The sequence below is a fragment of the Neoarius graeffei genome, chromosome 1 (assembly GCF_027579695.1).
Source record: "Neoarius graeffei isolate fNeoGra1 chromosome 1, fNeoGra1.pri, whole genome shotgun sequence".
Taxonomy (NCBI): Eukaryota; Metazoa; Chordata; class Actinopteri; order Siluriformes; family Ariidae; genus Neoarius; species Neoarius graeffei.
The window spans coordinates 50,628,905-50,655,810 of NC_083569.1; the positions used below are offsets into that span (position 1 = coordinate 50,628,905).

The 26,906-nt window shown below is 44.8% G+C and overlaps 2 protein-coding genes across 5 annotated transcripts in view; both read right to left on the minus strand.

Annotated features, from left to right (window-relative positions):
- Window positions 1-26,906, minus strand: part of pde5ab (phosphodiesterase 5A, cGMP-specific, b) — a 133,440-nt gene that overhangs the window by 72,132 nt on the left and 34,402 nt on the right. For 2 of the 4 annotated variants that reach the window (XM_060933478.1, XM_060933468.1), the window contains exons 1-4: window positions 15,093-15,349; window positions 9,560-10,178; window positions 821-910; window positions 665-736 (exon numbers count right to left, since the gene is read on the minus strand). In XM_060933478.1, coding sequence (XP_060789461.1) covers window positions 665-736; window positions 821-910; window positions 9,560-10,178; window positions 15,093-15,187 — 876 coding nt within the window. In that variant the 5' untranslated portion in view covers window positions 15,188-15,349. Of the gene's footprint in view, window positions 1-664; window positions 737-820; window positions 911-9,559; window positions 10,179-12,152; window positions 12,206-15,092; window positions 15,350-26,906 lie in introns of those variants that run through there. The other 2 variants (XM_060933493.1, XM_060933485.1) reach the window with 2 other exon arrangements.
- LOC132887806 (protein FAM200A-like) lies at window positions 25,198-26,844 on the minus strand. Its single transcript, XM_060923456.1, has 2 exons — window positions 25,839-26,844; window positions 25,198-25,716 (listed from the first exon to the last, which is right to left on the minus strand). Exon 1 carries the CDS (start codon window positions 26,820-26,822, stop codon window positions 25,842-25,844), a length of 981 nt encoding a protein of 326 aa, XP_060779439.1. The 5' UTR covers window positions 26,823-26,844; the 3' UTR covers window positions 25,198-25,716; window positions 25,839-25,841.

The following is a 26,906-nucleotide window of genomic DNA, read 5'->3' on the forward strand; positions in this document are numbered from 1 at the left end:
AGCATGCATATCAAGTACAGCACCATCAGGTTTGTGATGTTGAACAAATGTGTGTGTGTATGAGCAGTGTTGGCCTACAATTCATATAGCCTACCCTGAAAGTGTGAAGTCTGAATAATAATTAATAAATATAAAATAAAAATAATAGATATAATAATAAATTAATAAATGAATAATGATAAATAAATGTTGTTCTCAGTCGCACTCTCATATTTACTGTATTCATCTTTCTCCGGATATCAGCAAGTGCTTGGACGACACTCCAGTGCAGCCACATCTGAAGAAAAGGTTCATTGTGTGCAAAAATAGAAATCTTATTTTACAAAAAAGAGAAATATGGTTTTAAGATTTATTGAGCACAATTTATTTTATGTTTAGGCTATTGAGACAGAATGTTTCTCTCATTGTATTTATGCTCAATGTACAGTATTTTGTTTTGGTTTTAAATAAACTAAACAAAACATTTTGAACGCTTAAACATTGCCATGTTTTGTCCATATGTGCCCCCCTGAAAAAACATTGGCCCCACCTCGGCCCCCCTAGTAATTCTGGTCTAGAACCGCCACTGTTGCCGACTTTGTCTCAAAAATGCCTTTGGGTGTCACAATTCTGGATTTTGGTACCAGTCTATAATTATTATCCACGCTTTTTTTTTTTTTTTTACCTTCTCATCTTGTTCTGTGAAGGTGCTGTTCTCGCCACACCTTTTATTGATTGCTTGTGCCACACCAACAACCTTTGGGAAGATGATTCACTATTTGAGCAATTTAAGCAGTAAGAAACATTTACACCTCAAATTTTTTTTATTTTTTTATCCCACCTCATCTCTGTGATTTTTTATGGGCATACACAGGATGCTCTGTGTCTTGTAGCCTGTGATCTGGTCCACCTCTGCATTGAAACGAGGATCCTAGAGATAAAAAAAAAAGTAGCTTTTAAATACTTTGGGAACAACCAGAGACGCAAAACTGAAAATGACTTGCTGTTTTTTTAATCTGCACTAGTTGCCTAGTGTACAGATATCTGCGGATGTCTATAATTTCTGCATGACAGTATTGCTTTTGCATGTACATTGCTTCCCTGTCAATTCAAAGCATAACCTTAATTCTCAAGCAAAAGATTAGTGCTTCTAAGCCAGGCTGCTTCAGACAAACAACTCCCTAATTAACGTCAATAATGTAGGTACACTCTCTCTGATTTCTCTATAGACTTGTTGTTGGGAGCACCACAATTTAACTAAATTAAGAATGCCTAAAAATACCAGCTATGAGCTCATTTAAACTGTTGGCTAGCAACTGGCTTCTGTAACTACCGATATATAAAGTAAACAAGACAGATAATGGTTTTTATTATTCCAAGAGCAGTGTGGGTTAGACAATGGTTTTTATATCTAAAACCATATTATACACAGTGCACGTTTGCTTTCAGACCCCAAAGCCAGTGTGCTTGCTGTAATAATAACCACGGAATATATTTAGGAGTTAAGAAGACCATTTAAAAACTTGAGGAATTGAATATAACTGTTTGGAGTAGTAAGGCCCAATCCCAATTCTAATTTCTACCCCTACCCCTCCCCCTTCCCCTCCGCCTTCCCCTTGGCCCTTCCCCTTGAAACTGAGCTACAAGGGATAGGGCTTGAAATTCAACCCTTACGTATTGGGATAGCCCTTCAACGATCGCATACGTCATCGCGTACCTCCGTCAGCGTTTACGTTAGCAAAACGCAACGCGTCATTGGCTGCGACCAGCCGCTACAGTCAGAGGCAGAAATCTCTGCTGGCAGGGTGTGATTTGTTAACTAACACCACTGAATGGGATATCTTTGGCGCTTCGTGCACCACATCCGACAGAATGAGGTGTCAGAACACTCATGTAAACAATAAAAGCGAGAATAACAGAACAAAACGTACGCAGTCAAGCAACCGAAAACAATACTCACTCCCAAAGCTTTTTAGCAGCAGCTTGGATTTCAGAAATCGCTGCTCATTCTCAGCTCGAAAGCAAATCAAGCGGCGTGTTTCCTCTGGATAACAACTTAAAACACGTAAATAATGGAGAAAATACATTTATGACAATCTTTCGCCGCGGGAACCGCCATCTTTCTGAAATCCGCATGGCATTGTGGGAAATCACTCAAACCCCTTCGTTCGGAGTCTGCTCCAGGAAAATCTCCGTTTGGAGGGGTACAGAAGCCCTCCCCCTTCCCCTACCCCTCCGCGTTAACTGGGATTGGGATACCCCTACCCCTTCACGTGAACGCGCAAAATGGAGGGGAAGGGCCAAGGGGTTGGTCCAAGGGGTGAAATGGGATTCGGCCTAAGATACAGGGAGACTTTAGATGGGTTTAAAGGTTAAATCGAGAGCAGGTTATTATCTATTACATAGATAATAAGACAAACGTATAACATAGATGAGAGATAACAAGGCAAGTTGATGCCACAAACCGATATCGGTTATCACCAGCAGATATCTTTAGCAGATATAGAATAAACCAAGATACGGGCTCGACAGAAGTGCTTTGCTTTAACATCAACACACTAATACAGAAATCACCGTACACCCATCTGATTTAACCCTTTGATGCAAAACATACGCACACCCCTTCTAATGCACAACATGGGTCAAAAATGACCCGCATTCATTGTCCAGGTTATTTCATGCTGACTGAGTTTTTCTTTGCTCTATCTTTTGAAATCAATTTATTTTATGATTGAATATTCCAAGTATTCTTTAAATATCTTGTTTTTAATTACCACAAATCATTCATTTAATTTTTTCTTTCCTACTTTATGAACAAAAATACTTTTTATATTACTACACATGGGTCATCCAAGTGTGATTTAAAATTAAATGTCTTAATACTATAATAATAATTTGTTTCAAGTAATTACTTTAGCGGTGAATGGGGCCAATTATTTATTTATTAACTATGTAGTTAGCTAAGCCAACTACAATAAAATTAGCTAACTAAAGTAGAATATGTCAACAGCTCTTTCGATTATGTTCATTATGTCTTATATTGAATATTGTTAGTTTTTTCTTTTTTATCAGACATCTAATTTTTTAGGTTTGTTTACCTGACATGTTTCGACGTACGACTGTCGTCTTCCTCAGAGTGTCACCGGATGTTATTGGTGACGCATCTTTTATCAGCTGATGTTTCCGAAGGCGTGGCCTTCCTGTCTGGTTTGACAGGTCGGTCACGCCTTCTACTGTCTGTTCGTCCCCTGCACTCCAGGTATGGGAGAGCATGTATGCTCCCTCATCCCGGTTGATGGTCCTCGGGCTCCGCACAGAAGATAATAAACATCAGCGCTGGATCAGGGAGGCCATGGAGATCTGTAAGCGAAGCCCGAGGACCATCAACCGGGATGAGGGAGCATACATGCTCTCCCATACCTGGAGTGCCATCTTGCAGGGGACGAACAGACAGTAGAAGGCGTGACCGACCTGTCAAACCAGACAGGAAGGCCATGCCTTCGGAAACATCAGCTGATAAAAGATGCGTCACCAATAACATCCGGTGACACTCTGAGGAAGACGACAGTCGTACGTCGAAACATGTCAGGTAAACAAACCTAAAAAATTAGATGTCTGATAAAAAAGAAAAAACTAACAACATGTCAACAGCTCGGTAGCTAATAGTAATTACTTGTAACTTTCTGACGAGTAATCTACTCACTCTCAAGGGAACCTAAACATCAGAACAATTGAAAAACATTACTTGCATGTATGAGATGGGCAAAGGGCGCTGTGCTGTGCTGAGCTGTGAAATGTCTGACACAAGCACAATCCACAGTTCCCACCAAACGCTGGAGTAAATGCATGCAGGTCGGTTCTGACCCATGTGTGTAAACTTGATGTAGAATTACAAAAGCTGTGCTTGTTCATAACTTAAGAAAGGAAAAATAAAAATGATGATTTGTGCTAAACAGAAACAAGATGTTTACTGCATATTTGGAAAAGTAAATGACAAAATGAATGTATTTCAAAAGTATATCATAGAAACACTCAGCCGTACATGAAATAACCTGGAAAATGAATGCAGGTCGTTTTTGACCCATGTTGTGCATTAGAAGGGTAGTGATACAAAAAGGGTTTTTATTCAAAAAGTAAGAAAGGAAAAAATAAAATAAGGATATATGATGATCAAAAACAAGTTAATTGAGGAATACCTTGAATACTGGATGATGGAATTAATTTCTTGCAAAGATATAGAAGATAAAAACTCAGCCGGGTCACTTTTGACCCATGTTTTGCATCAAAGGGTTAAAATGGCAGGGTACATATAAATTCGTCTCCTATTTCATACGTCTTACAATTCTCCAGAAATGTACGATCATTGAAATGTCCTTTTGATAAGTCAAAAAAAAAAGAAGGAAAATATTTTTATGGATGTTGCTGATACTTTAAGCATAACAATAGAGATATGCAATTTACATATTTTACATGTTTTTGTAAAGGTGGCCTGAAAATAAATAAATAAATAAATAAATAAAACATCATGTGTAAATGTTGCACACAGTGCTGGAATAACATTTACATATTTTTAATTTATAGAGTCAAATATACAGGCCTAAACAGACATGGAATCTTTCTTCACTAGGTTTTAGAAAAGGGCTTACAAAAAAAAACAAAAATCAGAGTAAATAAAACACCTTAAAGTGCCATTCCACCATTGGATGTATTTTTTTGGCATAAAATACAATATATTTTATGACAACATGACTAGACAGAGAAATCTTTTAGCTTCAAAATGATATATCAAACATAATTTTTTGACAACGACAAGTATATTAATTTTGCGACCAAAGTCACCTACCCTTTCAATTTCCGCGCGGTAGTGAAACGTGATGTCATCGGCAGGTTCCCCTTCTTGTGTACCACGTCACGTGTGACGTGGCACAGATTATCAGCAATGGCGGATAGAACGCGATTTCCACTTGTCGATTGCTGTGCCGATATTCACCATCGACCGTCTCCTTTGGGCATCACTTGCTATTTTCCTTCGCTTCTTTTCCGAAGCTGACAATCGCGTTCTATCCGCCATTGCTGATAATCTGTGCCACGTCACACATGACGTGGTACACAAGAAGGGGAACCTGCCGATGACCTCACGTTTCACTACCGCGCGGAAATTGAAAGGGTAGGTGACTTTGGTCGCAAAATTAATATACTTGTCGTTGTCAAAAAATTATGTTTGATATATCATTTTGAAGCTAAAAGATTTCTCTGTCTAGTCATGTTGTCATAAAATATATTGTATTTTATGCCAAAAAAATACATCCAATGGTGGAATGACACTTTAAACTGCCAAATAATTGTAATAAAACATGCGGTAAAACAAGGACTAAAATGATCGTGATTATTTAATCCACATTGAGTAGCAGCTGGGATTTAGTTTTAATTTTCATTATTTAAAATAAACAAAAATCTTTTCTTCTATGTTATTTATTGTAAGTATATATGCCATGGCATAACCAGTTGATCATAATAAAAACTTACTTCTTAGTCACATCAACTGAGCAGATCTTAACCGCTAAATAAGAGCAGTGAAATAAACACACCGCCACCATTTACAATCAAAGCTTTAAAGCATATGAATGAATAGCTAGCTGTCTGTAGAGTAGTAAAATGTTTGGTTTGGACACCATGGTAAACATCCAACAAACTCTAATTGACGGATCTGAGAACTATACGGTATGGCTTAATATTCTACTGAGCACCTTAGCTCTTGTTTGAGACTCCGAGCCCGCTATGCCGCTCCGACAGAATGGTAAGAAACAGAAAAATGGCAAAACGGTAAACAGGACACGACGTCTATCTTGTTTTACATTTTATTTTTTTGTATGGTACAGATTATGTAATTTCAGAAAAAAAAATTTGCGTGTTAATCTTAGGTATTATTTATACGAATTACTTCAACATCATCTTGAAGAAATACTTTGTTTTTGACATTGGGCTGGGGAACAGCAGATAGCAACGATTTGAGAGAAACCTTGTTTAAAATCTCGTTTAGTAACATCAACGTTTCTTGCGAAATGTCCTGTGTATTGCCTGCCTTTCCTCAGGTAACTTTACCTGAGGAAACAAGAAAGTAGTACGTTATTGTTAATACATGTTTGATATGAGTGTGTAAAAACCGGCAGTTAAAAAGCTGAATTTGCACTCAAGTTTCCATCAATGAAGAGTTTATAACATCAACGAAACTGACTTCATGTTAAAACTGTTAATATTATAGTCAGGTTGTCTGTTGTTGCCCAAATGAGGATGGGTTCCCTTTTGAGTCTGGTTCCTCTCGAGGTTTCTTCCTCATGTCGTCTGAGGGAGTTTTTCCTTGCCACCGTCGCCACAGGCTTGCTCATTGGGGATAGATTAGGAATAAAATTAGCTCATGTTTTAAGTTGTTCAAATTCTGTAAAGCTGCTTTGTGACAATGTTTATTGTTAAAAGTGCTATACAAATAAACTTGACTTTATTAACTATACTTGGCCAAAAGTAAATGCTAAAAATGGCTAACATGAGAATTTACAGTATGTGTTTCCCAAGAAATTAGTACTGTGAAAAAAAAAAAACCTGTCAATATCTAATTATCAATTGACTAAATACCAAAGTTTGTTATTTCTATATGTCTAACAGTGTTAATTTATTTACGCTACTAGTTTAGTCACTGCCTTTTCCCACTAGATCCTCACAACATGCTGGCTGGAGTGTAACAGAACTGAACACAATAGCACAAGTTACTGACTGGACCAGAATAGCAGAGACTCAGATTGTTGGCGCGCCCGCGTCTAAGACGCACTATTTCGAATAATGAACGCATTGTTGAGAGGGGCAGGGGCCAATATGGACACGAGCATTTTATACCCTATTTGGAACGTTTCGTGGCGTATTACAGACCCTCCAGGATTTCACGATGTTGCAATTTGCAAATTCAACCAATCCCCGCGAATTCAGGGTGGTGTTGCAATTATGTCCAATCACCGCAACTTTCCTGCAAATTTGACCAATCGTTGGCGTCGTCTTGAGGTGATGTCGACAAACTACCTTCTGCCTTACTTCCAGTGTTGCCAGATTGGGTGGTTTCCCGCCCAGTTGGGGGGTTTAAAGTGCATTTTGGCAGGTTTTGAACATATTTTGGGCTGGAAAACGTCAGCAGTATCTGGCAACACTGCTTACTTCTGTGTTTCCGTTCAAGAGAAGCAGCATGTATGATGTGCGAGTCAGTGTTTATATAGGCTTAAATTCTGTTACTGAAAGTGTGTTATGTTTACAGTGAAGGACTGTGTGCACTTCACATTATTTTTTTTTTACTTAATACAAGAAATTAATGGATGCCAACATTTTTACCAAAATGGTATTTTATTTTCCATTGTTTAGGCAGCTTCAGCATCATACTGTGAGATTCTGTTCCAATTGTTTTTTTTCTTCTGTGAAGCCTGAGCCATTTATTTTATTAGTTTATAATTATTGTTTAATTTAGTCTTCAGGAGAGACTGCCTGCACACAGTACTAGTATTACTAGTTTTTTTTCTTACATGAAAGCTGAGGCATTTATATTATATTTGAAGGTAACTTCATGTTGTGCTGTGAGGTTCTCTGCACTTTAACTTTTGAACCAACAGGTGCATTTGGATAAGTAAAGCCTATTTTTCTGCATTTTTGTAGTCCTGGTAATCTTTTATATTGGTAAAGTTGTTTATAGGACCATTTCTCAGTGTCTTTTTTTTTTTAATCAATAGTTTTTCAGTAATAACTTAATATTTAACATATCACTCAATTTTAATCACAAAAAGAGAAAATCGCAATAATTTCTCGCAACTTTCACTTCCTCCCGCAATGTAATCGCAACAAAAACCTAAAAAACACCGCAACTTTCATCGCAATTTTTTGGAAAACCCCCCCGCAACATCAGACATTTTAGCCCGCAACAATCACAAAAAAGGCCCGCGGAATCCTGGGGGGACTGGTATTACTTGACTTCATGGTCTCAATATCGAAAATCTTGCACAAATATGCAACTTCCAACATAATTATCTGGATATTCAACAGATTTCAGCATCGGATGAATTTGTTTTGACTGCCGCCATATTGAATATACGTCGGACCCATTCGTGTATTTACGCCGCCCCGTTTGTAGCGTCCCAAGCGAGTAAAACCTGATCTAAGTCTTTCGCTAGGTGGCGTCTTACGGTCTATGTACGAATATTCGAAAGAGACAAGAAAACATGGATAAGAAAAAAAAGAAAAATACATCTATTTTGTCATTCTTCGGTACATTCACCTGAAAAAACTGATACCCAAGGTAATTAGTTATACTAGATTTACAACAACTACTACTGCAACATCAACTACTACAACAGCAACCACTACTACTACTGCCACTACCACTGGTGACTACTACTACTACTATAGACCTACACCAAACTGAAAACAAGTTAATAAAATAAATTATAATTTACAAGGAGGAGATAATATAGATGTGATATATAGTGGCCTGTGGTTGGATTCCAAAATATTGCCACTGATTAAACAATATCTCAATATATTTGGTTGAAGCATTGATTTTTGTCATCTACATTGCTTCATATGGCTTCTAATACCAAAAAAAAACAGAATTGAGAAGAAAAAAAAAACAGCCCCTGGGCTGCCCCAGCTGTTCATTGGGCTCGCTTCGCTCACTAGGTTCACTTCAACTGAAGGATAATCACTGGGCCCCCATTGTAGAAACGGGCCCCTGTTTTTTTTCCCAGGAGGGGCCCTGTGGGCCCCTTGACCTGCAAAACAATCTGAGTCTCTGGAATAGGACTGCTCACTTAACACTGAAAGATGAAAAACTCTGTAAATACTGCAATACAGAGTAAATGCAGACATTGGAATATCGTCAATTAATCATACTATGTACATCAGGGTTTCTAAAAGTGGGGTATGTAAAGAATATACAATGAGTTTATTACTGCTCTGAGAATCACAGCCCGCGATTATCAAAGCTATTACAATCTATTTATGATTGAGTTCTTATTGCTATTTATTATTACTGTAGATTTGATGAGCTACCTGAATCGAATGGGTTTAATCCAAATCAAAATCACTCAAAAACAATTTGACCTTTTAATAATGTCAACTTCTACCTAATGTGTTGCTGGAAAGTCCAGGAATAATAAGCTCGATGGCACCGATATATAGCCAGAATATTATTGGACAAATGACCCTAATATTTGAATAGTTGGATTAGAGGTCCATGAAATTTATTTTAGAGTCAATCTGCAAGAAGTCTGAGAACCCCTGCTGCATACGCCAGATCCAGTGCTGACCAAATTAGAAAGCAATCATGACAGAGATTTTACAGAACCAGAGTCAATCAAATCGGATACATAACATCAACCGAGTAGCTAACCCTCAGTGAATCGATGTCACAGTCCGTTAAGATTGATAAGGCAAAGACTGTGATCATGACTAAATTGCAATTAATTATAGTACAATCATGTCCTTTCCTCAAGCCTGAAAAAGTGGGAGTAAAAAAAAAAAGCATTCAGATAGAAGTACGCAGTGGCCTTACCTCATAGGCGTTCTTAATGTTCAGCGGCTGGCCTGTGGCTGCCACGTGTCCCACGATGCCTTTGTTCCATTCCAGGCGGATGCCTCTGTTGGATGCTTCCTCGAGCGTGGAGCCTTCAGCAACGTCAAACAGCCGGCTGACCAGGAACTTTCGGTTGGAGCTGTCCTCACACACCAAGAACAGTGAGTAGCGGTCAGCTGCGATTAGCTCGTGTGTGTGTAAAAAGATGCGGTGGCAGAGCGCCGTCAGGTCTAAGTGGCTGGACACATCACGCACAAGCTCGAGAAGACGGGCGCAACGGTCCCCCCCTGTCCGCTCCAGCTTGTGCGAAGGAGCTGGAGGTGGCATGGGCACCCGTTCTGTGTCGCTGAGGAAAGTAAGCGAGCCCTCTGCGTCCTTCACCACGATAGGTCGTAGCGGCCGATCGAACTCGGATGCAGAGATCTTGCGTGTGGGTGTAGAAGGAACCGGACTGGGTGAAGGAGTCTCTGTGGAGCCTGAAGCGGTCAGGGCGCTTGCTTCTGCAAGAGTTTTCGAGCCGTCTGGAAGAGTCTTGGATACTTCCCGGGATGGCTGGATGGAATGCACACGCTCAGCAAACCAAGCATTGACCATTTCCCTGAAAACGACCAAAAACAATTTATAAGAACAACAAAGAGCTCCTAGGATCTACACTACCGTTCAAAAGTTTGGGGTCACCCAGACAATTTTGTGTTTTCCATGAAAAGTCACACTTTTATTTACCACCATAAGTTGTAAAATGAATAGAAAATATAGTCGAGACATTTTTCTGGCCATTTTGAGCATTTAATCGACCCCACAAATGTGATGCTCCAGAAACTCAATCTGCTCAAAGGAAGGTCAGTTTTATAGCTTCTCTAAAGAGCTCAACTGTTTTCAGCTGTGCTAACATGATTGTACAAGGGTTTTCTAATCATCCATTAGCCTTCTGAGCCAATGAGCAAACACATTGTACCATTAGGTGGTGTTTACATTAGACCATATCCGTCTCGTTTTCGTCGCGGATGCACTGTCCGTTCACATTAAAACGCCGGGAAACGACTCCACAGGCGGAACAACTTGAATCCGCCAGGGCCCACGTATTCAATCCATTACGTATCTGATCCGGTGCTGTGTAAACATTGAGGAACGAGGATACGCTGTGCTGAGCTCTAGCTGACGTCGTCATTGGACAACGTCACTGTGACATCCACCTTCCTGATTCGCTGGTGTTGGTCATGCCACGTTGGTCATGTGACGCGACTGCTGAAAAATGGCGCTGACTTTCACTTCCTGCTATTTGTCCCGAATCACTGCTCGTGCGCTTCACTCGCGCGCTCTGTGAGCTGCGCAGGGCCGGAGTGCGCACCCTCCAGAGGGCACTCGCTGTTCAGGGCGGAGTGATTTGGAGCGCAGGATGCCTGCGGAGCCGAGCGTATCCGTGTATTGGCGTTGCTGTGTGCACGCGAATCGTGTATTGGCGTTGCTGTGTGCACGCGAATCGTTTTAAAAACGCTAATCTGATGATCCGCTGATACGGTCTAATGTAAACACCACCTTACACTGGAGTGATAGTTGCTGGAAATGGGCCTCTATACACCTATGCACTCAAAAAAATAAAACATTGAATTTACTTAACCGAGTTATGGCACCCGGTCCCACGAAACTGTGATAATTTAGATGTATTGAATACAGTTATGTTTTGAATAACTCAACATAACTGTATTCAATACATCTAAATTAACACAGTTTCGTGGGACCGGTTGCCATAACTCGGTTAAGTAAATCCAATGGGTTTTTTTTTTTGAGTGTGGAGATATTGCACCAAAAACCACACATTTGCAGCTAGAATAGTCATTTAGCACATTAGCAATGTATAGAGTGGATTTCTGATTAGTTTAAAGTGATCTTCATTGAAAAGAACAGTGCTTTTCTTTCAAAAATAAGCACATTTCAAAGTGACCCCAAACTTTTGAACGGTAGTGTACTTTATGTGTGTATATAGACCCGCACTTTCAAGTTACTATAAAACACTTAACTAATGATACACTGAAAAAGCATAAGCATTTCTAAAGTGTTCTTAAGCTCCGTCATTATGTCGGTGACGCTTCCTGAAAACTTGAACAGCATGACTTCATGTGAAACTAGATGCAGTATTCTACAGTACAAAGTTGCCCTTTTAAAATGATAACTAGTACAGCCAGCTCAAAATAATACTGCGTGCACAATTTTACATCATGATATTTTTCTGCGCGCACAAAATGAGGAGAAACTGAAGAGATCATTTTGTTCTGTTTCTAACAGAGTCATGCCCATACGTTCAAGTGCTTAAAGTCCAAAGTCCCTCTGCTTTCATATAAAACTGAATGAAGCCTTGGCTTTTGCAAGTCAAGTGGAAAACCCCTGTGGCTATAAAACTCAATGCTGTAAATCTGCTGGAGTTAATCTTCTAATTCTATCTAAACAAAAGGTTATAAGAGGTAGGTTATCCAGAGAGAGAGAGAGAGAGAGAGAGAGAGAGATCTTCAGGGAAATCTCCAGGGTCTAGTAAGTGTCTTCGGTCTGTATAGCTAAATCGATAGATAGCACTCACTTAGAACAGCATCACTCATCTCCTCCATGCATAAAACATGTTGATTCACTGAGGCTCAGGCTGACTAGCCACGCTTTCGTTCTGGGGCTTGATCCAGTATTTGCGTCTCCAGTAAAGCAAAAAAAATAAAAAACAGAACAGAGCAGAAACCCATACATGCAAAAAAAAAAAGGGCGTAAGAGGGATACCATGGGGTATCTCAAAGCGGACAGAAGAGAGGGTGATGTGAGCCGAGGTCAGTTTATTACACAGCGAAACGCAGAAACAAGCGTGTAATGCAATGTGTACACCTTGGACCAGTTCAACAGGTGCACTGTAAATAAAAATTAAGTAACACTTAGAAGGCATGTCTAGGGTATTTAGCATGTTCTGTGTCTACTGATAAGACACGCGTGTTTCCTTGCATCCCTCATATACACCCACGAAGACACTGAAGTATTATTTAAATACCCCGGTGTTTCATGTAAATACTTTAGATATCCACCCATCTCATTATCTGTAGCCGCTTTATCCTGTTCTACAGGGTCGCAGGCAAGCTGGAGCCTATCCCAGCTGACTACGAGCGAGAGGCGGGGTACACCCTGGACAAGTCACCAGGTCATCACAGGGCTGACACATAGACACAGACAACCATTCACACTCACATTCACACCTACGGTCAATTTAGAGTCACCAGTTAACCTACTGCGAGTTGGCCTAGTGGTTAGCGTGTCCGCCTCTCAGTTGGGAGATCGTGGGTTCTACTCGCGGTCAGGTCATACCAAAGACCATCATAAAAATATGCTGTCTGGCAAGGCACGCTGCAATACAGATGTGAGTGGGGAGTCAAACCCTCGCGGTTACCAGAGGACCAGCCCCCCACTGTAACCTGAGCTATGTAATAGGTGACAGGACGAGGGCTACGAAACGGAGATCAGCGCCGCCACATGGTGTGGGAAGGAGTTTGAATTAACCTAACCTGCACGTCTTTGGACGGTGAGGGAAACTAGAGGAAACCCATGCAGACGCGGGGAGAGCATGCAAACTCCACACAGAAAGGCTCCTGCCGGCCGCTGGGCTCGAACCCAGGACCTTCTTGCTGTGAGACGACAGTGCTAACCACTACACCACCGTGCCGCCCTTCTCTAGATATATGTCTTCTTTTTTTTTTACAGTGTGTGAAACTATCCACAAAATTCATGAAAAAGATTAGTGCAATTTCAGTGACCCAGTGTTTTCTTTCTGTAAATGGTATTCCTTCTTTTGGCCCTTCTATCACCACAGTAAGGTGATGCAGGTGAGCCGCAGAAGCAGCAGAAGGCAGAAACAGGACATGAGACGCTCAGAGTGAAGAGTCACATTAACACTGCCAGCTTTGCAAACCAGAACACAAGTAAACTATAAGCACAGCAACAAAACCCCAGAGTTAAAGTCTGCCTTTATACACAACTGCACTATGTGGGAAAACAAACCCGCTCCGGGGTAATAATAACCGCAGAGAGTCGCGCAGCGAAAACCGGCACACATTACACACCGGCACACATTACACACACATTAAACACACACATTACACACCGGCACACATTACACACACATTACACACACACATTACACACCGGCACACACATTACACACCAGCACACACACTACACACCGGCACACATTACACACACATTACACACCGGCACACACACTACACACCGGCACACATTACACACACATTACACACCGGCACACACATTACACACCGGCACACATTACACACACATTACACACACACATTACACACCGGCACACACATTACACACCGGCACACACATTACACACCGGCACACATTACACACACATTACACACACACATTACACACCGGCACACACATTACACACTGGCACACGTTATACACACACATTACACACACACACTACACACACATACGCACATTACACACACACACACTACACACACATACACACATTACACACACACACACACACACATTACACACATTACACACACACACACACACACACACACATTACACACACATTACACACCGGCACACATTACACACACACATTACACACCGGCACACACATTACACACCGGCACACGTTATACACACACATTACACACACACATTATACACTGGCACACATTACACACCAGCACACGTTATACACACACATTACACACACACATTACACACCGGCACACATTACACACCGGCACACACATTACACACCGGCACACGTTATACACACACATTACACACACACATTATACACTGGCACACATTACACACCGGCACACGTTATACACACACATTACACACCGGCACACATTACACACCGGCACACATTACACACCGACACACATTCACACACACACTACACACACATACACACATTACACACCGGCACACATTACACACACACACACACACACACACACATTACACACACACACACACACATTACACACACACACACACATTACACACACATTACACACACACACATTACACACACACACACACACATTACACACACACACACATTATACACACACACACACACACACATTACACACACACACACACATTACACACACACATTATACACACACACACACACACACACATTACACACACACACACATTACACACACATTACACACACACACAACACACACATTACACACACACACTACACACACACACATTACACACACACACTACACACACATTACACACACACACATTACACACACACACTACACACACACACATTACACACACACACTACACACACATTACACACACACACTACACACACATTACACACCGACGGCAACAAAGTTACAGACTGACGCGCGGCATCCCTCACTGTCCTCTCCCAGGGACTCAGTTGAGTTGAGTTGTTTGAGAGTAAAGCCCCTGAGTGCCCCTCTCCCCCACTCACCGGCTCGCTTTCCGGATGAAATAGGAGTGAGCGAAATCCCGGTTGTCGTCGAGCCAAGCCTCCATCCTCTCAGTGACAGGAGGAGCAGCGTCCATAGCGCTCTCACAGCCGCCAGCACACAGCACTCAGCCGCTCCGCTTCACACACTCCAACAAAACACGCGCTCATGTGGGAATGTCGAGGCGAAACCACACACACACATTACACACCACACACACACACATTACACACCACACACACACATTACACACCACACACACACATTACACACATTACACACACACACACACATTACACACACACCGACCGCCGGCACTTGACGACATCGCGCGCGCACGCGGCAGCCTCCTAAACACAAGGAGACTGACCTCCACACGCACGCGCCTCCCTCCCTGCCCCCTCCCTCTCCCCTCCCCTCCCCTCTCCCCCTCCCCTCCCCTCCCCTCCCCCTCTCCCCCTCCCCTCCCCTCCCCTCCCCCTCTCCCCCTCCCCTCCCCTCCCCTCCCCCTCTCCCCCACCCCACCCCACCCCACCCCACTCCCCCCACCCCTCCCCTCCCCTCTCCCTCTCCCCCCCCCCTCCCCACCCCCACACCCCACCCCTCCCCACCCCACCCCTCCCCACACCCCCACCCCTCCCCACCCCACCCCACACCCACTCCCCCACCCCACCCCACCCCACCCCACACCTCTCCCACACCCCCACCCCACCCCTCCCCACACCCCACCCCACCCCACCCCCTCCCCAACCCCACCCCACCCCACCCCTCACCCCTCCCCATCCCCACCCCTCCCCACCCCTCTCCCCACCCCTCACCCTCTCCTCTCTCACCCCTCCCCACTCCTCTCCCTCTCTCTCTCCCCTCCCCTCTGCTCTCCTTCTCTCCCCTCTCCACTCCCTCCCCCTCCCTTCACTCCCTCACTCTCCCCTCCCCTCTCTCTCACCCTCTCCCCTCCCTCTCTCACCCCCTCACCCCACCCACTCTCTCCCCCACCTCTCACACCCTCACCTCACTCTCCCTCTCCCCTCTCTCCCCCTCCCCACCCCTCTCCACTCCCTCCCCCACCCCTCTCTCCCTCTCTCCCCCCCTCCCCTCTCTCTCTCTCCCTCACCACTCCCACACACTCCCCCTCCCCACACACCCTCTCCTCTCCCTTCTCTCCCCCTCCTCTCTCTCCCTCTCCTCTCCCTCTCTCTCACCCACTCTCCCCCACCCCACCCCTCTCCTCACTCACACTCCCCCTCCCTTCACTCCCTCTCACTCTTCCCCCCCCTCTCACACTCCCTCCCCCAGCCCCTCTCTCACCCCCACCCCCCCCCCTCCCCTCACACCCCCACCCCTCACTCCCACACCCCACCCTTCACTCCCCAACCCCCCCCCACCCCCACTCTCTCTCCCACTCTCACTCCCCCCTCCCCTTCCTCTCCCCCCCTCTCTCCCCCTCCTTCTCTCACCCTCTCCCCTCCCTTCTCTCCCCAACCCCCCCTCTCCCCCCTCTCTCTCTCTCCCTCTCGCTCTCCCCCTCCCCTTCCTCTCCCCCCCTCTCTCCCCCTCCTTCTCTCTCCCACTCCCCCTCCCTCTCCCCTCCCTTCTCTCCCCCAACCCCCACTCTCCCCCTCCCCCTCTCTCTCCCCCTCCCCCCCCTCCCCTCTCTCCCCCTCCCCTCACTCCCTCTCCCCTCCCTTCACTCCCCAACCCCCCCCTCTCCCCCTCTCTCTCTCCCTCTCGCTCACCCCCTCCCCTTCCACTCCCCCCCTCCTCCCCCTCCTTCTCTCTCCCACTCCCCCTCCCACTCCCCCACCACTCACCCCCTCCCCCCTCTCCCTCTCCTCTCCCTCTCTCTCTCCCTCTCCCCTCTCTCCCCCTCCCTTCTCTCCCTCTCTCTCCCCCTCCCCTCTCTCTCTCCCTCTCCCCCTCTCTCCCCCCTCCCCTCTCTCTCTCCCTCTCCCCTCCCTCTCTCTCTCCCTCCCCTCTCTCCCTCTCCTCTCCCTGTCTCTCCCCCTCCTCTCTCTCCCTCCCCTCTCCTCTCCCCTCTCCTCTCCCTCTCTCTCCCCTCCCCCTCCCTCTCTCCCTCTCTCTCCCCCTCCCCCTCTCTCTCTCCCTCTCCCCTCTCTCCCTTTCCCCTCCCTTCTCTCCCCCAACCCCCCCTCTCCCCCTCCCCCTCTCTCTCTCCCTCTCGCTCTCCCCCTCCCCTTCCTCTCCCCCCCTCCCCCTCCTTCTCTCTCCCACTCCCCCTCCCTCTCCCCTCCCTCTCTCCCCCTCCCCCTCTCTCTCCCCTCCCTCCCTCGCTCCCTCTCCTCTCCCTCTCGCTCTCCCCCTTCCTCTCCCCCCTCTCTCCCCCTCCCTCCCTCTCTCCCCCTCCTTCTCTCTCCCTCTCCCACTCCCCCTCCCTCTCCCCCTCCCCTCCCTCTCTCTCTCCCCCTCCCTCTCCCCCCTTCCTCTCCCTCTCCCCCCCTCTCTCCCCCTCCTTCTCTCTCCCACTCCCCCTCCCTCTCCCCTCCCTCTCTCCCCCTCCCCCCTCTCCTCTCCTCTCCCTCTCTCTCTCCCTCTCCCCTCTCTCCCCCTCCCTTCTCTCCCTCTCTCTCCCCCTCCCCTCTCTCTCTCCCTCTCCCCCTCTCTCCCCCTCCCCTCTCTCTCTCCCTCTCCCTCCCTCTCTCTCTCCCTCCCCTCTCTCCCTCTCCTCTCCCTGTCTCTCCCCCTCCTCTCTCTCCCTCCCCTCTCCTCTCCCCTCTCCTCTCCCTCTCTCTCCCCCTCCCTTCTCTCCCTCTCTCTCCCCCTCCCCTCTCTCTCTCCCTCTCCCCTCTCTCCCTTTCCCCTCCCTTCTCTCCCCCAACCCCCCCTCTCCCCCTCCCCCTCTCTCTCTCCCTCTCGCTCTCCCCCTCCCCTTCCTCTCCCCCCCTCCCCCTCCTTCTCTCTCCCACTCCCCCTCCCTCTCCCCTCCCTCTCTCCCCCTCCCCCTCTCTCTCCCCTCCCTCCCTCGCTCCCTCTCCTCTCCCTCTCGCTCTCCCCCTCCCTCCCTCTCTCCCCCTCCTTCTCTCTCCCTCTCCCACTCCCCCTCCCTCTCCCCCTCCCCTCCCTCTCTCTCTCCCCCTCCCTCTCCCCCTTCCTCTCTCCCCCGCCCCCTCCCTCTCCCCCTTCCTCTCTCCCCCGCCCCCTCCCTCTCCTCTCCCTCTCACCCTCTCCCCTTCCTCTCTCTCTCTCCCCTCCCTCTCTCTCTCCCCCTCTTTCCCCCCTCCCTCTCTCTCTCCCTCTCCCCTCCCTCTCTCTCTACCTCCCTTTCCCTCTTTCTCTCTCTCCCTCTCTCTCTCCCTCTCTCTTCCCCTCCCATCTCTCCCCCCTCCCCCTCTCTCTACCTCTCCCCTCCCTCTCTCCCCCTCCCTCTTTCTCTCGCTCCCTCTCTCTCTCCCCCCTCCCTCTTTCTCTCTCTCCCCCCCTCTCTCCCCCTCCCTCTTTCTCTCTCTCCCCCCCTTTCTCTCTCTCCCCCCTCCCACTCTCCCTCTCCCCTCCCTCTCTCTCTCCCCCTCTCTTCCCCTCCCATCTCTCCCCCCTCTCTCCCTCCCTCTCCCCCTCCCTATCTCTCTCCCTCTTTCTCCCCCTCCCTCTTTCTCTCTCTCCCCCTCCCTATTTCTCTCTCTCCCCCCTCCCACTCTCTCTCTCCTCCCCCACAGCTTTCCGATTTAAACTGTTTTTTTTCTCATCCTTATACTTCCTATGTTTCATGGACTGTAATGGATTTGCTTATTTAGTAATTTTAATACAGAATTTACTTTGAAATTATAATCAGACACTCCAACGCCCCCCCCCCCAAAAAAAATCGGATCTGCGCGATTCAGCCGTGAAAAGGCGGCATCCGCCAAAAGGCGCGCTGCAGAATATATAAAGTTGTATATATCAGACAGCCTTTAAAGTTTGATGAAGTCAGTTTCAGGCTTTGGAGCAGGCTTTGGCAGTTTCAGGCTTTGGCAGTTTCAGGCTTTGGCAGCCCTGCATAGTCACTTGAAAATGCATCTTTGTCCACTTCATAGGGGTCAATTCCCCCAATCAAGGCCAGTTTGGCTGCATACTGTTGTCGTGAGATGTCGTCTAATGTATCTATATACTTCTGTTTGCTTGATTTTGCCGACATTGATCTTTATTTTAGAAAACTGACTATATAACTTCATAAATTCGTCCGAGATAACGTAGCCGGTAATGGCGATGGTCCGTTTTGTTTGCCCCACAAGATGGCGGCTGAAGGGCTTTCCCCGGAATGCTGTGACATCAGTGAAAACTATGTATAAACCATTTATTCACAAAACGTACATCATACTGTATGTGCAAGATGATTTACAGGACGGTCTCAACCTGTTCAACTTCATATTCAACACACAAAAACCAGAGAGCAACAGTACCATTTAATCTGTCACCCGTGGCGTACATCTATCTGCAGGAGAAAAATAATCCATTAGTGTTAACATCATTTTGACTAACCCTGTATTTCTTGAAATTATCATTACATCCCAACAGCAATCAATCAATGAATAAATCAAATGCTCTGACAATATCCATCCATCCATCCATCCATCCATCCATCCATCCATTGTCTGTAGCCGCTTATTCTGTTCTACAGGGTTGCAGGTAAGCTGGAGCCTATCCCAAGTGACTATGGGCGAAAGGCGGGGTACACCCTGGACAAGTCGCCAGGTCATCACAGGACTGACACATAGACACAGACAACCATTCACACTCACATTCACACCTATGGTCAATTTAGAGCCACCAGTTAACCTAACCTGCATGTCTTTGGACTGTGGGGAAACCGGAGCACCCAGAGGAAACCCACGCGGACACGGGGAGAACATGCAAACTCCACTCTGACAATAAAAAGGGAAAAAAACAACAACAAGAAGACAGAATCGTCTATATCCCCCGCCCTATATACCAACTATATACCAAGTTGCAAGATATTATTTGTCACATTTTTCAAGTTCTGCTGCAGGAAACCAACCCTACCTCTTTACACCGACCTCAGCAGCCCATGGCATAAACCCACTGGACCTTTGGTCCAGGTGAGCTAAAAATTAAAATTTCTCACATTTCTTAGTATCAAAAGGCACATATACATTACTTCATCAACACATATACCAACTTTCAAGACCATACCACTCATAGTTTTCAAGTTCTGCTCCGGAAACAAAACCTACACCTAAGACTAACCTGAGAGACCAAGTCTGAAATTGTTTCCATGGAAACATGAAAAATTTAAATTTCTCAGATTTCTTAGTATGAAAAGGCACAGCTACATCACCTTATTAACATCTATACCAAGTTTCAAATCTGTACCATGAATAATTTTGGATATATGCTCCGGAAACGAACATTGCTCTTAGAAACCAAGTCAAAATCTATTTTTTATGTAAAAATTTGTAAAATATTTTTTTCAAAAATCCAAAATACCAAAAGGCATCAGTTCACATGTTGCTTGATATGCATACAAAGTTTCATGAAGATATCTTCAGTAGTTTTAAAGATATGGCTTGGAAATGAAAACGTGACTGGACGGTCAGCCGGAGGGAACCCATTTCTATATCCCCCGCCAAACCTCATTTGGGCAGGGTATAAAAACAATCCATCATCTCTGGCAGTCGTATGGCTATAAAAAGCCTATCTAGTTATTTCATTTAGTCTGAATGAAATAATTGATTGGCATACCTACCTGTACACACTCTGTCTGTGAACTCATTACACATGACCAGAGTCTTCCACAAGGCTAGGAAACCATATTGCAGACATATTGCTAAGGCTAGTGAGCTAGTCGACAGCTGTCAGAACTAATAATAGTCATGTTCATTGTTAACATTCATTATGATAATGTTAGATGGTTTCTTATATGTGAAGGAGGCATAAGGTAGTTGGATAATATATATTTAAGCACTGTGTAAAAGCAGAGTTCCTGATGAGTGTAAAATCCATCCATCCATTATCTGTAGCCGCTTATCCTGTTCTACAGGGTCACAGGCAAGCTGGAGCCTATCCCAGCTGACTATGGGCAAGAGGCGGGGTACACCCTGGACAAGTCACCAGGTCATCACAGGGCTGACACAGAGACAAACAACCATTCACACTCACATTCACACCTACGCTCAATTTAGAGTCACCAGTTAACCTAACCTGCATGTCTTTGGACTGTGGGGGAAACCGGAGCACCTGGAGGAAACACATGCAGACACGGGGAGAACATGCAAACTCCGCACAGAAAGGCCCCCGTCAGCCACTGGGATCAAACCCAGAACCTTCTTGCTGTGAGGCGACAGTGCTAACCACTACACCACCTGAGTGTAAAATGTGTTAGTAAATTATCCCATGTTATTTTTTTAAAATAAGCAAATTAAAGCTAGACGGCCTTTCAATTTCATAAAATCAGTGAAATTTAGTTCCCTCTGAAATTTGATCATTGTTATATATGTTTATTTCTGTAATATCTCACAAAATATCAGGCCATTCTGTAGCTGGGAAGTTATGTAATTTGAGGAGATTCCCGAGCAAATAATGTGCATGAAATCGCTCGCTTTGTGCACCCTTTTGAGTCTGGTTCCTCTCGAGGTTTCTTCCTCATGTCGTCTGAGGGAGTTTTTCCTTGCCACCGTCGCCACAGGCTTGCTCATTGGGGATAGATTAGGGATAAAATTAGCTCATGTTTTAAGTCGTTCAAATTCTGTAAAGCTGCTTTGCGACAATGTTTATTGTTAAAAGCGCTGTACAAATAAACTTGATTTGAGTAAACTTGAAGCAAACAGAGGAAGTCTGGTGTGCGCATGTGCAAGTTTACCTTCCTCTTCTTCTTCTTTTGGGTTTTACAGCAGCTGGCATCCACAGTGTTGCATTACTGCCATCTACAGGTTTATCTTTGATCGTGTACTGACAGTTCCATCATTCTGTCGCTAAACAAACAGCTGATCACACCGAGGTGCTCGCTGACCGCCAATATTTATTAGTTTGGTCCTGCGTTTCCTTTCCTTCACAACATAACGTCTTTTCTTCTTGCTTTCTGTTACTTTTTCTGTTGTAGTCAGTCTTTCACGTTTCATTCACATCCTCCATTTTTCTCTGCTGTTTCAAATTTGTATTCCACAATGCCTTGCGCGAATGGGGAAAGCCCACCACATGATGCATAACGTAGTATCTTGAATTGGGTCATGGTGAAGCAGGAAAAAATAGTAGAGAATTTAGGGCCACGTAGCCCTCAAGTCATTAATTGTTAAATTAAAAAAAACCTAATAAAATTGGAAGTCTGTGATTCGAATTCAGTAGCTTTTGGTCCACTAAACAAAAATAATTGGGTGTCAGGGAAAATTCTTTTTATGACCTAAACTTGAAAAATCCGAAAGGCAGTCTACCTTTAAGAATAAGCGCTGGATAAAACCCTATCTATCTTATGTAAATAAAGATACAAATGTTGTTGTCCAGTGGTCGTGTTTATGAGATATGTTGCCTTGCACTTAAGACTAGGTACCCTGTGGTGGTGCATGTATGAACGTCAAATGGTGGCAAAAGCCATCAAAAATAAGGTCGATGCATTACCATATTCTCTTTAGTACAGTGGGGCAAAAAAGTATTTAGTCAGTCACCAATTGTGCAAGTTCTCCCACTTAAAAAGATGAGAGAGGCCTATAATTTTCATCATAGGTATACCTCAACTATGAGAGACAAAATGAGAAAAAAAATATCCAGAAAATCACATTGTCTGATTTTTAAAGAATTTATTTGCAAATTATGGTGGAAAATAAGTATTTGGTCAATAACAAAAGTTCATCTCAATACTTTGTTATATACCCTTTGTTGGCAATGACAGAGGTCAAATGTTTTCTGTAAGTCTTCACAAGGTTTTCACACACTGTTGCTGGTATTTTGGCCCATTCCTCCATGCAGATCTCCTCTAGAGCAGTGATGTTTTGGGGCTGTCGCTGGGCAACATGGACTTTCAACTCCCTCCAAAGATTTTCTATGGGGTTGAGATCTGGAGACTGGCTAGGCCACTCCTGGACCTTGAAATGCTTCTTATGAAGCCACTCCTTCGTTGCCCGGGCGGTGTGTTTGGGATCACTGTCATGCTGAAAGACCCAGCCACGTTTCATCTTCAATGCCCTTGCTGATGGAAGGAGGTTTTCACTCCAAATCTCACGATACATGGCCCCATTCATTCTTTCCTTTACACAGATCAGTCGTCCTGGTCCCTTTGCAGAAAAACAGCCCCAAAGCATGATGTTTCCACCCCCATGCTTCACAGTAGGTATGGTGTTCTTTGGATGCAACTCAGCATTCTTTCTCCTCCAAACACGACAAGTTGAGTTTTTACCAAAAAGTTCTATTTTGGTTTCATCTGACCATATGACATTCTCCCAATCCTCTTCTGGATCATCCAAATGCTCTCTATCAAACTTCAGACGGGCCTGGACATGTACTGGCTTAAGCAGGGGGACACGTCTGGCACTGCAGGATTTGAGTCCCAGGCGGCATAGTGTGTTACTGATGGTAGCCTTTGTTACTTTGGTCCCAGCTCTCTGCAGGTCATTCACTAGGTCCCCCCGTGTGGTTCTGGGATTTTTGCTCACCGTTCTTGTGATCATTTTGACCCCACAGGGTGAGATCTTGTGTGGAGCCCCAGATCGAGGGAGATTATCAGTGGTCTTGTATGTCTTCCATTTTCTAATAATTGCTCCCACAGTTGATTTCTTCACACCAAGCTGCTTACCTATTGCAGATTCAGTCTTCCCAGCGTGGTGCAGGTCTACAATTTTGTTTCTGGTGTCCTTTGACAGCTCTTTGGTCTTGGCCATAGTGGAGTTTGGAGTGTGACTGTTTGAGGTTGTGGACAGGTGTCTTTTATACTGATAACGAGTTCAAACAGGTGCCATTAATACAGGTAACGAGTGAAGGACAGAGGAGCCTCTTAAGGAAGAAGTTACAGGTCTGTGAGAGCCAGAAATCTTGCTTGTTTTTAGGTGACCAAATACTTATTTTACCGAGGAATTTACCAATTAATTCATTAAAAATCCTACAATGTGATTTCCTGGATTCATTCCCCCCATTCTGTCTCTCATAGTTGAAGTGTATCTATGATGAAAATTACAGGCCTCTCTCATCTTTTTAAGTGGGAGAACTTGCACAATTGGTGGCTGACTAAATACTTTTTTGCCCCACTGTATAGAGCTTTGCTTTGAGCACTTCGGGAGCTCGGCTATTACTATAACGCGCTACACCCTCCAACCCCTGCCAAGTTCTTTCTCTGGTGGACTTTTCCAGCAGCAGTAATCAGGCAGTGCGTGTTCCTGTGTTTTAGAGGAGTGGCTTTGGAGGGAAGGGGTGAGATTTTTCATTTGGATACCTTCAAAAGCTAGGTTACTCTTGCTGGTTTCTCCAAAATTACCTCCCCTGCCTTTAATAACCCCTTTGTCTAAACCTAACCCTAGCCTTAACCTCAGTAACCAGAAGGAAATGTGACTAAAGCAAGGTTTATTAATAATAATAATAATAATAATAATAATAATAATAATAATAAAGCTAAAATCTGTCAGATATTTCTAGCCTTGTGGGGACATTTAGCTCCCCTAAGATGTAAAAGCATCACAATGAATATATCCATTCTTTACTGTATTACAACTTTGCTCTTATTTTGGCATAATACTCAGTATGTAGCAATTAACATCACTTAGAACTTTTGAAATCAATCACTAGTGATAGATCCCCATTTGCTGAAGAAAAGCAATGAAACATATTTTGTTTATTAACCCCTGCGATGAACTGGGGTCCCATCCAGGGTGTATTCCCACCTCACAAATTATTAGAAATAGAGGTACAATAGGAGTCCATTTCTGTCCTTCAAGGTACAGTCTACACTAATGTACCCTCTAGGGCTTTCTCGTTACTGGACTTCAAGGAAACTGATTGTACCTTTTTAGGGTCAAAAAGGTACATATATGTTCCCAAGCAGTATATAAAGCAGTGGTCTCCAATTAGTTTTCATGGAGGGCCAAATTATGAACAGTAAGTGAGGCCAAGGGCCGCAGCCACCCCCCCACCCCAAACCCACCCACCCCACATGGCCATGCAAGACACAGAAGGTGGTACTAAAAAAATAGTAATTTTTATTAGGCCTACTCGCAGTAGCAAACATTTTGCAATATGAAAAAAAAAACAAATATTAAGTGTCCAGAAGGGCTGTGTATTACAAAGTATGGACAACTAACAACCATCCTCCACACACACACACACACACACACACACACACACACACACACACACACACAGGGAGGGAGGGAGACAGTGCACAGAATTATCACTTTCTTTAAAAATGTAAAATAAAACATCAGCTTTCTTTACAAATGTAAAATAAAACATCAGCTTTCTTTAAAAATGTAAAATAAAACATCAGCTGCCACACAACTATATCTGCTGCCACACTAGTGCCAGGAAAAGCAGTATACATGGGCAATGGACAAACTATACACAACTAACCACCTTCCTAGCCGGGGAGAGAGAGAGAGAGAGAGAGAGAGGTGCAGGATTCTACAAGACCGCATCAGCCACATCAGTCACTGAAGAGAGATAGAGGATTCTGCAGGACCATATCAGCCACGTCAGTCACTGAAGAGAGAGATAGAGAGAGATAGAGAGAGAGCAAACAGACCAGATATTAAATGTCTGGGATAATAAAATGCTTACTGAGTAATAGGCCTACTACTGATAGACACAAATATTTTACTCACCAATCAGTGTGAGAGATGGCAGTGACTGGATGAGGAGGCAACCTTCATGAAGTCTGGTTTGTATTCTGTTGTGGCAATCTTCAAACAATCGCCAAGGTGTGCGTCAGACAATCTGTTTCTTGCGTCATTTTTGAGACAGTTCATTGCCGAAAATGAGGCTTCACATATGTATGTGGAGGGGAAACTTGTCAAAAGGAGCATTGCAACTGATCTGGTGTTTCTGAATCGATCACGGTCGACATTGATCCAGAATTCAGCCAACTCGCGCTCCTGGTGGTGCGCTTTAAGCGTGTCGGATGTTGCCATTTCCGAGACCTCCATCTGAAGCGATGCTTCATCTATAGAAGGCAGCAGTTTCTTGGCCTCCGATGTCCACTGGCCATCAGGCGTCACAGAGAACGGCTGTCTCAGAAAAAGGAGGATGTCACGGGAGAGCTTGCGGTTGCTTTCAAATCGCTCCTTGAAGTTCTCCGCCAGTTTGGTCACGAAGTGCACCATTGCTGGATCTTCGCGCATGCCGTTCTTTTCACAGTGCTGTTGCAAACGAGGAAAGTGCAACTTTCTCCCTCGAATGTCTCTCTCGAAAATGTTCAGCTTTCCCTGGAATGCTTCAATAGCTTCGTACATGTCTGCAACAGTGTGATTCTTGCCTTGTAGTTTAAGGTTAAGGTGATTCAGATGAGACATTATGTCGCTTAAAAAACACACGTATGCCATCTCCTTCCGATCGGTCAAAAAAGTCTGGAACTGTTGCGCTTTTTGACTCTGCAGGCTGGAGAGGAACGAAACAAGCTCGGCGTGCAGGTCACACACACGCTCCAACACACGGCCTTTGCTCAGCCAGCGCACGTCGTTCTGCAGCAAAAGGTCTCTGTGCTCAGCTGACATTTCTTCCAAGAAGGCTCGGAAAACCCGGTGTTGCAGACTTGAATTCGCTCGAATGAAATTCACTAGCCTGGTCACAAAATCCATGACATCTTTCATTTTGTTGTCGAGTTTCGCGCACAGCACTGACTGGTGAATGATGCAGTGAAATGTCAACATCTTTGGGTTAATTGCGGACAGCCT

Bases quoted from the DNA above. Each gene is read 5' to 3' on its own strand.
- LOC132887806 (XM_060923456.1), bottom strand. From the start codon at position 26,822: ATGAAAGATGTCATGGATTTTGTGACCAGGCTAGTGAATTTCATTCGA.